The sequence below is a fragment of the Ictidomys tridecemlineatus genome, chromosome 1, assembly GCF_052094955.1.
Source record: "Ictidomys tridecemlineatus isolate mIctTri1 chromosome 1, mIctTri1.hap1, whole genome shotgun sequence".
Lineage (NCBI taxonomy): Eukaryota > Metazoa > Chordata > Mammalia > Rodentia > Sciuridae > Ictidomys > Ictidomys tridecemlineatus.
Window position 1 is genome coordinate 160,292,887 of NC_135477.1, and position 16,491 is coordinate 160,309,377.

Here is a 16,491-nt window from a genome sequence, read left to right on the forward strand (position 1 = left end):
TTTCCACCCTATGTTTTTTCCCTGTGGGAGATGGCAGAGGCACAGGGCCCTCATGCCTGGATGGAGAAACCCTGGGGTTCCCTCTGAGGGAACAGTTTGGAGCAGTGAAGGGGTAGGGAGGTCATGGCCACCCATTGCTGTAGCCTCCTTCCACTGAGGGACAGTGGCAAAGGGACATCTTAGCACACTGAAAGGAGAGTGGCAAGGCAGGGGCACAGAGCCAGTGCTGCCTCTCTGTTCTCTCCACAGCTGCTCATCCCCACCAGGTTTTGCTGTCATTCCCCACTGTGCCCACCCGGGAGACTCTTGGCTGCTCCCCATAGGGACATTCTTTATCTGGTGGGCACGGGAAAGAGCAAGAGGAGAAATATCATTGCCACCCTTCCAACTTCCCCCAGCCATTAACCTTCACTCAGACAATGATTACCCATCTGATCTGGAGATCAGTGTGGGTACAATGGCTCTTCTTATACCCTAAAGAGAAGGAGTCATGGCAAATGCAAAATCTCAACTCATAAATATGTGGCTTCAAGTACTCACCTATTGACCTAAGGCAATAGAATGATTACTTAAGCAGCAGCAGCAGCAGCAGCAGCAGCAACAACAACAACAAAAACCCCACCATCAGCACCTCTAGGGTCTTTCCCACTTAGGAAAGAAAATATAAAGAGAGGGAGATATTCTCTAGTCTTAGAACTCTGGCTTGGCTCCATACTGGGTGATCCCCAGCAACAGGAAACACCTTCCCCCTCTCCCTTTCCAAGGTTACAATCCTAGGTGATTCAACAAACATTTATTGACCAATTAAGGCAACCAACCCATTCCAGCAGCTGGAGTTCTGTAACCTTGAGGTTCTTTGGGAATAGCAGGGAAACAGCTCAGTTAGCATTCACTGTGTGCCTACACTGTGCCAGGTTAAGGGATTGGAGGGGACAAAACTCTGAAGGAGAAAAAAAAAAGGAACCAGATACTCCAAACTTTATTAATCAATAAACTGCACAGCAGGAGCAAGGACTGATTAATTCTGTATGGTGGGGTCTGTGACCCAGAGTAGGTTGCAATTCAGTAAGGTCTTGAAAACATTATGAAGGGTACAGTCATGCACACCTCTAATCCCAGCAACTTGGGAGTCTGAGGCAGGAGGATCACAAGTTGAAGGCCAGCCTGGGTAACTTGGAGAGAACCTGTGTCACAATAAAGAATAAAAAGGACTGAGATTGTATAACTCAGTGGTAGAGCAGCCCTAGGTTCAATTCCCAGTACAGGAAGAGAGAAAAGAAGAAGAAAACTCTTTTTTTTTTTTTTTTGTATAGTTGGAAAGGAGTGGCATTCCAGGCAGAGATAACTGAATGTGCAAAGGTCAGGGTTAGGGGGTGGCATGAACAATTGGTCATGCAGTGTATGGCATGTAGTCAAGCCAATGGCACCAGGGCATGGAGTCTGGGAGCAGGGAAAGAAGAGATAAGGCCAAAAGGCAGACTGCAGTTTATGGCAGCCAACGGATGACACTTGCCATTCAGAGAAACTGATACAAGGAGTACAGGAGCCTAGCAACCTGCAGCTTCAGAAGCTGCGACATCACTCAGGTCAAGGCCACATTGCCTCCTAGGCAGCTCCCAAGCCAATGGCAGAATATGGCAGGAGGCCTGGGCCAGTTTGTTTCTGCCCACAGTAGACTCCTCCACTGGGCAGTCTTTGGCCAGAGCTCCCCACTGGGCTTGTTGAGATGTTTTCAGAGCTGCAGCCCGGTCTGAAGTTCTTTCTACCTGATTCTCCTTTCTTCCCTTTCTGTTTCTAGGAGCTAGACAGCGACTGCTGTCTGAAGGCTGCTCTTTTTCTCTGCCTTTATCTTTCATAGGTGTTACCAGCCTCCCCAGGAAACCTCCTGTAGTTCTAGTTCTGTTTGCTCTCTGCTTCCCAAATGGTCCCAACTGGCTGAGAAGGAGCTAGGATGAGTGTTAAAAACTTGGCACTGAGAAGCCTTTGAAGTATTTCAAATAAAGCAAATCACAATCAGATCTGAGTTTTATAAAGGTAATTATAAAGCAGCAGAGTGAGGAACAAAGAGGTGGGGGAAAGAGTGGGCAGTGAAAGTCTTGGGGATGTGGCTCAGTATTGGAGCACTTGCCTAAACATGTGCAAGGTTCTGGGTTCAAGCCCTAGATCATGTACAAACACACACACACACACACACACACACACACACACACACACACACACGGCAGCAAAAGAACCATTTAAAAGGACTTTGCATTTACTTGGTACAAGGTTTTGACTAAGGGCAACTGCTAGATGCATGTACAACTTACCATGTATGTTTCCCCCTGAACTCAACAATCCCAACTTTAGAAATCTGTTTTATAGAAACACTAGCACAAATGCATAAAAGTGTAACAAGGAAGATATTTTGTTTAGAGCATATATTTATGAATATATGTATAATATAGAGCACACACACACATAATTTGTTTATTTTGGAAAACTTGATGTTCACCCATAAGGAAGATAATAAAATAATGGTATATCCATGCAGCAGAATATATATACCATGCAATACTTAAAAAGACTACTGTGGGTTTCTATGTATTGCCTTAGAGAAAGATGTACACAATATATTGCTATCTGTAAAAATCAAGCTGTTGAGGCTTCGTGGAGTGGCAAACCTAACTACATTGCTGAGGCTGGTTGCTTGGCTTGGGAGGCTGTGGCTGGTTGCTCAGCTTGGGAGGCTGAGGCAGGGGGTTTCAAGTTCAAAGCCAGCCTCAGCAATTTAGGAGGCCCAAAGCAACTCAGCAAGACCTTGTTTCTAAATAAAAATACAAAAAGGGCTGGGGATGTGGCTCAGTGGTTAAGTGCCCCTGGGTTCAATTCCCAGGACCAAAACAAAACAAAACAAAAGTCAGTTACTGGACAAAGCATGTAGTGCAATCCCATTTTCATAAACAAAATTATGTGTGTGAAGTTTTTGATGTCCATTTTTCCTTTTATTTCTTATTCTGATTATTTATTTATTTTTATGGTGATGGGGTTTAAACCCAGGGCCTTGTACAGCCAGAGTTATATACTCAATTACTGAGCTATGACCTCAGTATGTATGTGTGTGTATGTATGTATGTATGTATGTGTGTGTGTATATGTGTATATATATATATATATATATATGTATATGTATATGTACATGTATGTGTGTGTGTGTGTGTGTGTGTTTCTGTTTTGTTTGTTTTGGTCCTGGGCATTGAACCCAGGGGCACTTAACCACTGAGCCACATCCCCAGCCCTCTTTGTATTTTTATTTTTATTTAGAAACAGGGTCTTGCTGAGTTGCTTTGGGCCTCTTAAGTTGCTGAGGCTGGCATTGAACTTGAAATCCTCTTGCCTCAGCCTCCAAAGCCCAGCAACCAGCTTCAGCAACGTAGTGAGGCTTGCCACTGCACACAGCCTCAACAACTTGATTTTTATAGATAGCAATATATTGTGTACATCTTTCTTTAAGGCAGTACATAGAAACTCACAGTAGTCTTTTCAAATATTGCATGGTATATATTCTGCTGCATGGATGTACCATTATTTCATCATCTTCCTTATGGGTGAATATCAAGTTTTCCAAAATAAACAAACTATGTGTGTGTGTGTGTGTGTGTGTGTGTGTGTGTGTGTGTGTGTACGCACTATATGATATAGCACATGCACACACACATATAATATACATATATATATATATATATATACTGACAAATGTATGCTATTAAAAAACATATATAATTTGTATATATATGTTTACATTTGTATAGCTGGGTCTGGAGGGAGCTATATCAACTGTTTACAGAGGTTACCTCTTGGTGGTGGTAGTTATTTCACATGATTTTAGACAGTTACAATAAAAGAGTATCTGGGGTTCATTTGTCTTTGGTTTGGTGCTTTCTGTATTTTCTCATTTTAGAAACAATGAACAGGGTTCATTTCTTTTCCTTATCAGAAAACAAAATTTTCATTTAAAAAGTTTCACATCTACTTGGAAAGAAATATACAAATTCTTCATATTGCCCTTTTGAGACTACCAGAAGGATCCTGGGATAGCTGGGAGGCTGTCCCTGGCCTGATCAAGGTAAACAGAAACGAGAGGCCAGCTGTACTAGCACTGAACGCAGGGTGGCAAAGTTCCAGAAGAAGCCCAAAGTTCTATCTGCTATCTCAGGCAGTGGGCAGATGACCCACAGAGGCAAGGCAGGAGGCGGCGGGCTGTGTGCTGAGGGTCTTCACAGTGGCTTTGCCACAGTGGGTAGGGTAAACAAGAGGGGATGCTGGCTCCTGTTAGCTTGAAAGAATAGTTGGGACTAGAAACTTGTGACCTACCAAAGGTTAGACGCTCACTAATTGTACCAAGCAATGGACTAAAATGCTAAATGTAAACAGTAATATCAATTTTTAGAAAAATATTGGTGAATACTGATCTGACTCAGTAAGATAAAAACTTGAAATTAAAAGATCAAATAGCATTCTAAGAGTCTGGAAATTTTATCTCCATCATAAATGAGCATCAAAGCAGTGGTGCAACTATCTAGTGATTTGGGAGGCTGAGGCAGGAGGATTGCAAGTTCAAGGCCAGCCTCAGCTACTTAGTGAGACCCTGTCTCAAAATACAAAATAAAAATGAGCCGGGGATGTGGCTCAGTGGGTAAGCACCTTGGGCTCGATCCCCAGTATGAAAAGTAAACACATTAATAAATAAATAATAATCACCATTACTTTAAAAACAAAACCCTCAGAAAATCCAAGATAAATGAAAACTGGGGAGAATATTTACAGCAACATCAACAGAGAGGAAATATTGTTAGATGTAAACACAGGTCAGTAATAAAAAAAATTGTTCCAAATAGAAACAAAACATTTTGTATTGGTGAGAATCTGATTGAATTATAAAATAATAGAAAACAACAGTGGCTTAAGCAAGATGGAATTTATTTCTCTCACACATTAAAAAGAAAAGGACAATCACAGTGACTTGGGAGGCTGAGGCAGAAGGATCCCAAGTTTGAGCCCAGCCTCAGCAACTTAGTAAGATTCTGTCTCAAAACAAACAAATAAAAGGGCTGGGTATGTAGCTCAGTGGTAAACTGCCCCTGGGTTCAATCCCCAGTACCAAAAAAAAAAAAAAAAAAAAAAAGCCCTAAGTTGGTAATCAGGGACCTGAATTCCAGCCCATCCACACCTCTCATTCTCACAGTCCACAGTGGTTGTTAGAGTGCTAGCTATCGCACTTCACTGAAGAAAGTAGGTGGAGAAAGTGTGTGGGTGGAGGAGGTGAGTAGAATTCATATATATACTGCTGCCTTTTAAGGGAACATATGCAAGTCCCATGTGACACTTTTCACTTATATCTCATTGGCCAGAACTTGGTCATGTGGCCACACCTAGCTGCAAAGTTGCCGGGGAAACCGTTTTTCCACTATTGTAAAGGGCTTGGCTGACAATTGGCTTGTTACTAGGAAAGAAGGAAGGAACGGACACTGGAAAGCAATGAACAGGCTCTAATATATATGTGAACAAAATTATCAAAAGAAAGCAAGTGCAAAGATTTTTAAAGGGTTGGCCAAATCTATGTAAAGCAGATGGTCTCCTCCAGCTGAGATCTTGAAGGGCTGGTGGCACAAGCCAGGAGGATGGTCAGGAAGTAACTGTCTTCTTAACATCCTTGACACAGTTGCTCATGAATAGAATTCCAGGGTTTAAAATGCGTCCCAGCTCACCAGGCAGCTCAGAGGCCCAAGGACAACTTTCTGGCCATTGTCCCTAGGTCTCCCTCTAACCCCAAGTGACATCAGATTCTAAAAATGCTGGGAAGTAGAGAAAATTCTGCACCCAGGGATTCTTTTTTTTTTTTTTTTTAAAGAGAGAGTGAGAGAGGAGAGAGAGAATTTTTAATATTTATTTTTTAGTTCTTGGCGGACACAACATCTTTGTTGGTATGTGGTGCTGGGGATCGAACCCGGGCCGCACGCACTCCAGGCGAGCGCGCTACCGCTACCGCTTGAGCCACATCCCCAGCCCCACCCAGGGATTCTTTAACTAAACTATGGCAAGAATTAAATTTTAGGTGTTTTTGAAAGTTCCTTAAAAAAAAAAAAAAAAAAAGTAGTACCCTCATGAAACTGAATCAGCAGTTTCGGAACTTTTTTTTAAAAAAAAGTACCTCTACCTTGTATTGGGAGGTATCATTGTTAAGTATGAAAACTGGTCACTAAAATAAGGACCAGTGTTGGGAAATGGAGGGCAGTATTAGGCAACCCCAAGTTGCCTCTTTTGAAAAATTTAGGACTTTACTTTGACCCTAACAGACCATGATGTCAATGCTGTGCCCTTCAGAAAGCAAAGAGAAGGATCCTTGAGAGCAGAGGGCATGGTAAGTGTGGGCACCCAAGGTTTCTCAAGTCCATGGTTCTAGTTTAACAGACATCGTGCCCTTTCTCCATCTCAGACTGCCACCGGGCACTTCTCATTTTTCAATCTGAAAGCTGACCTTTGGCACTCACTTCTAATTCTAACATTTTTTTAAAAAAATGGGTGTGGAATAGGAAACAAAATGGCAGAATAAATGGATATTTCATGGAGTCCAGGGAGGTGGTCTGCAGTTTGTGGGAAACAATGTGATCTGATGATGAAACATGGATGTACTTTTGAATCAGGGACACCCAGATTTGAGACTCAGCTCTCCTATTTAGCATCTGTGTACCCTTGAACATGTTATTGGACTTCTCTGAGCCTCAGGTTCCTTGTTTTGTGTGTGTGTGTGTGTGTGTGTGTGTGTGTGTGTGTGTGTTTGTACTAGGGATTGAACCCAGGGCCACTTAATCACCAAGCCACATCCCTTTTAAATATTATATTTAGAGACAGGGTCTCACCAAATTGTTTAGGCCTCACTAAGTTGCTGAAGCTGGCTTTGAACTTGTGATCCTCCTGCCTCAGCTTCTCAAGATGCTGGGAGGTTCCTTGTCTTAAAGGAGGGCCTATACAGTCTTTACCTCATAAAACTATTGCATAGAAAGGTCCTGCAGGACACAGCTGCCATACTCAAACTTTATTTACAAAGATACAGGAAGAGCTGAGGGCAACTCACACGGGATAGTGAAGCACTGTGGAGCTAGGTGTGAAGGACAGGAAGAGGTAAGAGGGCCCAGAGAAGGGAGCTGTTGGAGTGGACATCTGGCAGGAGCTCTGAGCTCCAGTGGAGAGGATGCAATTGGCCTACAGCAACTGGATGAGGACCCAAGTGAATCAACACTTGACCTCATCTTCCTATGTCCTTGGATCTCTTGCTGGTGCTTCCCATTGGCTAAACCCAGCCAGAAGCCAGAGGCAAGGGAAGTGGGTGATGTGGCCCATCAGGTCAGCTCCTAGCACAGAGTGGGTACAGAGGGTGGAAGGGTAGATCTTCAAAGGCAAATAGAAGATTAAGCAAATTAGAGAATGTGATGAGCTTAGCATAGTGCTGAGAATGTAGTAGGTCCACAAGTCCTTAATGCATGTTCATTTATTTTGGACTTTGGACTCTCTGCCTTTTTTGCTTACTCTTACTTCCTGGTTTTCAACAGATCACATACATGGTTGAGGTGACTTAAAGCAGCTAGGTGTTGTTAACCATACTGGAATGTTTATAAGGAGTAATACATGTGTAAAGTGGATAGCCATGTACTCTGGGGACTGGGGATGAGAGGGAGGAACAAAAGAAGGGTAGTAGGTTACAGATGGACGAACTCGGTTAGAGTAGGTTAGAGAGGAAGATGGGAGAAATTTCTGTCTTCCCTAGCAGGCCAGAACAAACACACACGATTATCTTACTTTACAAACAAATTAGGCACTTACTGGGAGATGATAACATCTCCTTTACAATCGGGTAGCCCAGGGAGACTGGCCAGAAAGGGATTTTGCAAAGAAGGTCTTCATACCCTAAATGTAAAGCCTGGGTTTATTTCTAGATTAATAGGTTTTAAACTCAGCATCTCTGTCCCCAGGGAGTCAAACCTGGATGTTTACTTGCATGCTCCCACCTGGGTGCCTAGTTGAGGCCTATCTTCTATTCTGATTTGGGAAATGGCTGCTTAGAGTGAACTGGCCCTTCCGTGAGATGGTCCCCTGGAGAGAAGCAGGGTCTGGAGAGTGGCTCTGAGCAGTGGCTCATAAACTCAACGTGTCCTGTCCTCAAGCCTTTACCTCTATTGACTTGCCCCTCAGTAACCTGTCTTAACACCACAAGCTACTCTTGGCTGTCTCATCCAGGCTCCAGAGCAAAGTCTTCCTCAACTGGTCCCAGAACTGTCCATCTCCAAGACCTTCCAGCATCTTTCTCACATTTGTTTACCCTGCCCTCCGAGCCTTTCACAGAGCCCTCTCTATGCCAGAGAGAGGAATATGCCCCCTGCCTTCTTCTGACTAACCTCACTCTATCCTTCAGAATGTCTCAGGTGTCATCTCCTCTGGGGAGCCTTGCTGGACAGCATCTCCTTTGTTCAGTATCAAAGTGGGAAGCCTGCCTACATGCTCCTGTTAGCCCCTGTGATTCTCTCCCCCTTTTTTCTTCTTTTTTTTTTTTTTTTTGGTACCAGGGATTGAACTTGGGGGCACTTGACCACTAAGCCACATCCCCAGCCCTATTTTATTTTTTATTCAGAGACAGGGTCTCACTGAGTTGCTCAGCACCTCGTTTTTTGCTGAGGCTGGCTTTGAACTTGCGATCCTCCTGTGTTAGCCTCCCGAGCTGCTGGGATTACAGGCATGCGCCACTGCACCCGGCTCTGTGATTCTCCTATGGCACTCACCACACTGCCTTGGTTTCTGGCTAACTCTCCCAGCACACTGGCCACTTTTGAGAGGGGACTTGACATTTTCACTTTGGTTTCACCACCATCCAGCAGAGTGCCTGGCACACTAAGTACCCGGCAAAGGTTTACTGAATGAATGTTTGGGCCATAATTCAGAAAACAGGAAAAGAATTGCCACATACCCCAAAGCACCAACTTAACTAAGCCACAAGTCTGAAAACCTTCTTCATCTCTTCCTGTCACCTTGGCTTTCCCACCCCTACAGCAGGCAGGACGGGTGACTGGACCTTATGACGGTTTCCCTGCTCTTCACTCTTCTCTATCAAGTATCCCCTTAATTGCCACCCAGTGCAAAGCAGTCACTCAGTCACTTGATCGCACACCAGCATGTTTTAGCTTGCTAGGCTGTAGTTCCATCTGAACAAAGAGCTTGTCTGCTCACTCTTGCATGCCCGGTATCTAACACAATGAGAGGCATGTAGTGGTCATTAAATATTTCTTAAATGAGTCCATACTTCTCTCATTGATTTAATTTGGTGTATGTCTTCCATCTTTGCTGCCAGATTAGGTACTCCAGAAAAACGCAGAAGTGCCTAGAGAGCTGTGTCCCTCATAGTGGTGAAGGGTGGGAGGGGGACCTAGGTTCCCTTCCCAGTCCAAGGTGGGATAATGCTGCCTGCTTGCAGCCTCCTCGTGGCCTGTACTTCCCCATTCAGGACAGATGCAGAGGAAACCCAGTCCTTCTGCAGGCCACAGACACTGGGAACTCTCCTCCAGTTTTCTGCGAGAGCAGCTCAAACTACCCATTGCCCAGAGGACAGAGGAATGAGTTCCAAGCGGGCTTGGAAGCCAGCAGAAGGCCAGCACAGTGGCCACTACACAGAGGACCTCTTCCTTTTCCCATCTCCCCACCCTGCCAGTGCCCATAGCTGCCTGGCTGGGAGCAGGAACTGGCCCCACCTCCTGCAGCTGGGCAGACGGGGTGGCTCTGGCTTCAGGAGCTGTGGCCTTGCTCCTGCCCTTCTCACCCCTGCAGAATTTGCTCTGCCAGCAGAGGGCTAGGTCTGGATTTTTTCACTTGCCCCTGGCACTTCCTTGAAGCCCTCTGGTTTACTGGAAATCATAAACTGTGAGTGACAGCCTTTATCACACCCGAGCCTGGGTCCTCTTAATAGTTATGCTGGAGGACGAAAGAACCTGCCAGAGACATTGGCCTCCAGGTTACTCCCAGTGTCTGATGTTTGCACCTGATAATTGAGGTCAGGTTTGTTTCTTTTAAGTCACATGATTTGCTTCAAGGCAGGAAGGTGTTGGGGCCACTTGTTGCAAAAAGACCAGGAGGTGAGCACAGAAATGCTGTAAACCAGCTTTGGCAGTAAAGGTTGTGTTTTCACGGGCAGCCAGCTCTGGGGGCCCGCCGAGCTCAGCTGATGGCTCATAAATGACCCTCCAGGGGTTGAATAAACCTCAACATTCCACTCAGAGAAAGCTCAGGACACTCTCTTCTCTCTAAGACACCTGCTAAATGGAGCCACTTTGAGTACCTTCTGCAGTAGGGTGGGCAAATGGATTAAGCACACTAAATAACCAACCAGAAAACACAGGTCAGTCAAGGGTCTCCAAATCAGTACAGGTCCCACCCTACCCAGACACCTAATCTTGTTCCAGGCTTTGCTTGATCTCAGGTATTTATCTCCTGGTTGTCATGGAGCTGCTGGGATAAACAGCAGCACAGCCAACCTGGCCTCACCGCCAGCTGCAGATTTTCTTGAGCACACTGGGGCTCCCTGGTGGCCACTGGTTGCCTGCCCAACTCACATGCTGGAGTCTCTCATGTGGTCTCTCTAGGCATACAGTAGGTACTCAATAAATGCTTATTGTCTAATGGCCCATAAGCATAATAAATGCTTATTGTCCTGAGGCATGTTGGTTCTTAGGCTCCGAGGTCCCTAGATAAGCAGATCCACCTCTCCTGTCACCATAGGGACTGCCAGCCAAGCCAGTCACACAGGTCATGGAGTGATCCTATAATGGAAGACAAACCCAGGCCTGGAAGTCGAATCAACTCTAAGAACACTGCCATGAGAAGTAGTGCCTGAGAAAGGGAGAGTTCCCTTCCCCTTTCTAATCAACCCCTCTTCAGGAAACCTGATTAACACTATTGACTCCTACCTTTTGGATTGTAAATAACTATCCCTAGAAATCTAACTACTCCCTTTTGAAATGTAAACGTCTCTGTGGAGGCTTTGGGCCCAAGCCCAGACATCTATCCAAGGCCTTGTAAAAGGAGCCAGTTCTGGGCTGGGGATGTGGCTCAAGCGGTAGCGTGCTCGCCTGGTATGCGTGCGGCCCAGGTTCGATCCTAAGCACCACATACCAACAAAGATGTTGTGTCCACCGAGAACTAAAAAATAAATATTAAGAATTCTCTCTCTCTCTCTCTCTCTCCTCTCTCACTCTCTCTTTAAAAATAAAATAAAAAATAGCCAGTTATTTATAAAAAAAAAAAAAAAAAGGAGCCAGTTCTTCCCCTTATCACACTTTACTTTAATAAACATGCTTCCTGCTAGAATCCCCATGCATGACCATAGAGTGTGTAGAATAAAAATTTTATGGTAGCAGATAGCCTATAAATGTAGTGAAAAACTGGAGATGGGTACTCAGAATTTGGAGTCTGATCTCCTCTGGGCCCACCAGTGTAAAATAAAGTGTGAGTTCTCCTACTCTCCACTTGCTGCTTCTAGCCTGATTCCTGCAACAATCCCACTGACCCACAAACCACTTCCCCTGCTCCCAGAGTCGGACAGGAGCAGACTTTTGAGGAAGAAACCAGTTGCATGTAGCCTCCATAACAGCTGGAGGGCAGGCAGGGAACACGCCTGGCTACACTCATACTGGATGTCACACACCACAGTCAGAGGGGCAGCAGATCCTGCCACCCACATGCTGGTGGAACGTCACCCCCTCTCTCTGTGTCTCCTGGTTTCCACCAGAGAACTGGGCGCACTCTCAGAATGGATCTCCTAACTCTTGAGGATGAACAGCTAGCCTCAAGGAGACACTGAAAAGGGGCTCAAGAAGAACCTGTCCCTGAAGACCCTGAAGAGAAAGAGCCAGAATGCTTCTAAAGCAGAATAGTTTTCCCCCTTTGAGATGCACAGCTCACTCAGAAAGGGCCTTGGAGGGTAAGGATAGACCAGGCTACCTAGATGATCTCCCAAGTCACCGACTCATTAACTCAGTCATTGCAATGTTCAGCGGGGGAAGTACAGAGACCAGTGTGGGCTCTGGAACAGGACATGTGAAGCTCAGGTTGGCTGCATGATCACAGTGTCGTCTTAGGCATTATTGAATCTTCTCTCTCTGTTTCATTACCTGAATGTTATGTGAATTAAAGGGGACAATCTACATGAAACCCTTAGCATAGTAAACCTTCAATGTATTTTTAGCTATGGGACTATTTTTTTTTCTTTCAAGGATGCTGAACTAAAAACAGAAGATGCAGAGAAACCAACGATATGGCATTACACTTCTGCAAACTTAATTATCCTCCCTGGGTAACAGAATATCACAGCAAATAACAATGTAGTGAAGAGCAGTTTGAGATATTGGGTTCAGTCACTCTAGAATACTGAGTCATAGCAAGTGCCCAGTCTGCAAGAGGCTGGGCCACATATACAAGCTGTTTCTACCCACAGACTGCAAGAGCCCACCGATATGCCTAATAATGAGGATAAAAATAGCTTGCCACATAGGCACATGCTGTGCAGTCCATATATCCATAGCACATATCTGTGAGGTAGATATTCTTACTCCCATTTCACAGATGTGGAAACAGAGTTGGAGAGGCTAATTTCCTAAGCACACCCTCAAGCTCACCCACCCACATGCACCAGGACAGAACTGAGTTTCAACCCCAGGCTTCACTGTGTGTGGGCTTCTCCCCTGGGCTACCCTGTCTGAGCAAAGTGCAAAGTGCTGTTGTTCCCTGGGAAAACAAACCTGGGTAGTCCTTAAATCTACTTTGTCAGGAGCAAGGGCTACCACTCAGATATATCTAAGACCAGTGAGAATAGTTCTCAGGCAACAGGGTGACCAGGACAACTGGAAAGATGTTTGATGCCCCTGCCCCTGCCCCACAGTGCAAAAGTAGGTTCCAAACAGCCCCATGGGAACAACTCTTTAGTAAAGAGTCCATGCCTCTCCCCACACCCAGTTCCCTGGCCTGAGCCCCAGAGTTCTGGCATAGGAGGGAGGGCCTGCCCATCTGCTTGTTCCCTACTCCAGGCTCCAGGAGGTCTCCGATGCCCAGGGAGACCTACAGGATCTGGCCCACAGCCGGCAGGCATAGGGGAGAAGGGTATTGGGAGCACCCTGGGCGCCTGCTTGTGGAGAACAAAAGGGGAGCGTGTTCTGTCCTCTGTTCCTGTGAGTACCCCTTCCAGAGAGGCTTTCCATGATGAAGACTGAGGTTCCTGTGTGCTGAGGAAACCTGTCTCCCCATCCTCTACAAAAGCTAGAACCAGCTACTAAAGCGTTGGATACACAACTATCGATACTAACATTTTTTCCTAGAAACCAAATTGAATCCAGCATCCTAGGGAGAGAACACTGGCCTGGGACTCCATAAGCCCTGGCTCCTATCTCCAGCTTTGCCTCTGACTCCCACATAATGCTAGCCAAGTCACTTAACCTCTGTGGTGGAGGCTCCCCACCCCCACCCCCACCCCCCATCCTCGCCCTCCTGCCCTCTCCCCCGCCCCTGGGGGGTGAGTGGGAATCATCAGTACATCACCAGTATCCAGGCTGACACTCCAAGAGGTTTTACGGGGGGCCACGAAAGCAGCATCGAACCTATCCTCACGGCACCCTTTGCAGTTCCCATTTTCAGATGAGGAAACCATGGAAAAGGTTGTTAGGGGACACGCACGCGCAAGGTCACAGTTAGCAAAGGTGGATTTGGCTGTCAGAATTGTGTTTTTCTATGGTCTTGACTACAAACATACAGAGCCATTTTCAAAAGATCAAGAACAGATGTAAAAACATTTTGGAAGCAAAGGGAAAAAAAGGGGGGAGGAAAGGGTTTACGTAAAACAAATATAAATCATAATCCCCTGGACAAAACTCAAGGAGCTTTGCAGTATTCACAGAATCAGAGATCTCCAAGATGGGAAAGACCCTCAGGAAGCCATTTTCTTCCTCTCCCTCCCTTCGGACAAGAATAATACAATTAGCCAAATTATAGGGGTAAGACCAGAGAGGTCAAGCAAGGGGTGATCAGCTTAGGTCTTCAGCTATAGGGCAGGAGGAGACAGAGCCCCAGCCTTCTGGCTCCTAGGGGAGGGGACAGTGATGATAGAAGTCCCCCTCTGTTGTCAAGGTGGAGCCTCTCCAACCAAATTTAAGCCTTTTAAAAAAAATTTAGTTGTAGGCAGACACAATACTTTTATTTTTTATTTATTCATGTGTGGTACTGAGGTTGGAACCCAGTGTCACACACGCAGTAGGTGGGCGCTCTACTGCTGAGCCACAACTCCAGTCTCCAAATTTAAGCCTTTTAATAGAATATCCAAGGATATCTTTTCTGGCCTTAAAGACATTTGATTTTATGACAAAATTGGGTAATATTGGGTTCCAAATGTGGTAATCCTCCCTCCTCCCCTCAGAGCCTCCTCTTAACAGGGTTCATAGCTGTGGAAAACAGAACTCCTGATGGTTATAGTAGCTAGAAAAGGACCATCAAAAGGGGGACATCAAAAGGCTCTCTGGGAGGGCTGTAGCTTTTGTGGCCAGCCAGGAGCACACCTGAAGCCCCCTCAAGGTCAGCAAAGAAAAAATCCTACCTTCCTAGAGCAGTAGCTGCAAGGCAATGTGGCCCCACCCTTTGTCACACAGCCCCTCCCACACCCCTCCTCACTTCCTGACCACAGGCCTCTTCTGCTCCCCAGACAACCCCTTCTCAGCACTGTGAACCTCCTTGTACCTCTGGGGCAGCTGGATATGCAGATCCTCAGCTCCCTACTTCACCAGGTTTCTGCTCAAATACTCCTTCCGAGAACAGCCCACCCAGCTCCTCCTTTCCCTGTTCTCTTTCCCTGCTTTACTGCTCCCACTGAAATGCAAGTCCCCATGAGGGCAGGGATGTGGGCCCTTTAGTTCTTGCTGTAAGCATGAGAATCAGTGCTGAACTACTTGCTGAACACTCTGAAGAAACAACAAAGGAATGATTGGAAGATTTCAGTACAAACCAACCCCCCCAAGCTCTCCTGCCTGCGCTGGGGAATCAGGGCAGTAATGGGAGGCAACTTGTGCCCTGACTGCAGCTGTACTGTCACCTCGCCCAGATTCCATCAGCCCTGCAGCTCCCACTTCAGAGGAGAGACTTGTACGTGTGTGGGGGGCTCCCTATCTCTGAAGCTCCCGGGCAGTCTTGGCAGCTCTTGGAACTTGTTTAGGTTGTTGCTGTGCAGATCATGAGGGCCTGGCCAAGTTCCTGCCTCTGCTTTTCCCCAGCCTCAGCTAAGCTGGGAAGTGACTTACTCAGAGTCCCCTTTCACCCCATAACTGTTCAGTCCAGGGAATGACACTGACAAGCAAATGAAGCCATGTATAGACTCATGGGTCACACTAGGTCAGGGCTGGGTGGAGCCACAGTCACACGCAAGCCAACCTGTGGCTGCAGATAATGCAGGCCAGCTAGTGTGTGGACTCCAGGGTGTGGCAGATCCAACTGCCACCAGCTGTGTGACCTTGGAGAATTATGTGAAAAGAAAGCACTACTTTTCTCAGGTGTAAAATGGAAATTAAAGTTCTTATTTTAAATAGTAAGAGGTCCCCCTATTCAAAATAATACACTTATTCAAAAGTCTATTATTTTCTGTTTTTAAAATTTTCTTCTAATTAGTTACACATGACAGTAGAATGCACTTTGACACATCATACATAAATGGAGTATAACTTCTCATTCTTCTGGTTACACATGATGAAGAATCACACTGGTCATATACTCATATATGCTCATAGGGTAATGATGTCTGATTCTTTCTACTATCCATTCTATCCCAATACCCCATCCCCTCTGCCTAAATCCAAAGTAACTCTTCTTCCCTAGCCCTCCCCACATTATGAATTATTATCGACATATCAGAGAAAACATTTAGCCTTTCATTTTTTGGGATTGGCTTATTTCACTTAGCATGATATTTTCCAGTTCCATCTATTTACTGGCAAATGCCAATATTTCATTCTTCTTTAAGACCGAGTAATATTTCATTGTGTGTGTGTGTGTGTGTGTGTGTGTGTATCACATTGTCTTTATCCATTCATCTGTTGAAGGACATCTATGTTGGTTCCATAACTTAACTACTGTGAATTGAGCTGCCATAAACATTGATGTGACCACATCGCTGTGCTGACTTTAAGTCCTTTGAGTTATAAACAGAGGATTAGGGTAGCTGGGTTAAATGGTGGTTCCATTCCAAGTTTTCTGAAGAATCTTCATACTGCTTTCCAGAGTGATCACACCGTCCCACCAGCAATGTGTGAGTGTACTTTTTCACTCCTTTCTTTTTGGTGTCAAATCCAAACTCTGTGGGTTGACAGCCAAAATCCAGCCAACAACCTACCCCGTGTACAGTCACTCTAGACTCTTTCCCATATCCCCCTCGCCCGTGTG

The 16,491-nt window shown here is 45.6% G+C and overlaps 1 protein-coding gene across 4 annotated transcripts in view; it reads right to left on the reverse strand.

Moving 5' to 3' along the window:
* The window catches only part of LOC144377970 (uncharacterized), a 124,810-nt gene that overhangs the window by 93,245 nt on the left and 15,074 nt on the right, over window positions 1-16,491 (reverse strand). The window contains exon 3 of one of the 4 annotated variants that reach the window (XM_078051032.1): window positions 964-1,184. The exons of the other annotated variants lie outside the window; for them this stretch is intronic. Within the exon in view, the coding sequence (XP_077907158.1) occupies window positions 1,146-1,184 (39 nt within the window). The 3' untranslated portion in view covers window positions 964-1,145. Of the gene's footprint in view, window positions 1-963; window positions 1,185-16,491 lie in introns of those variants that run through there. 4 annotated transcript variants of the gene reach the window in all.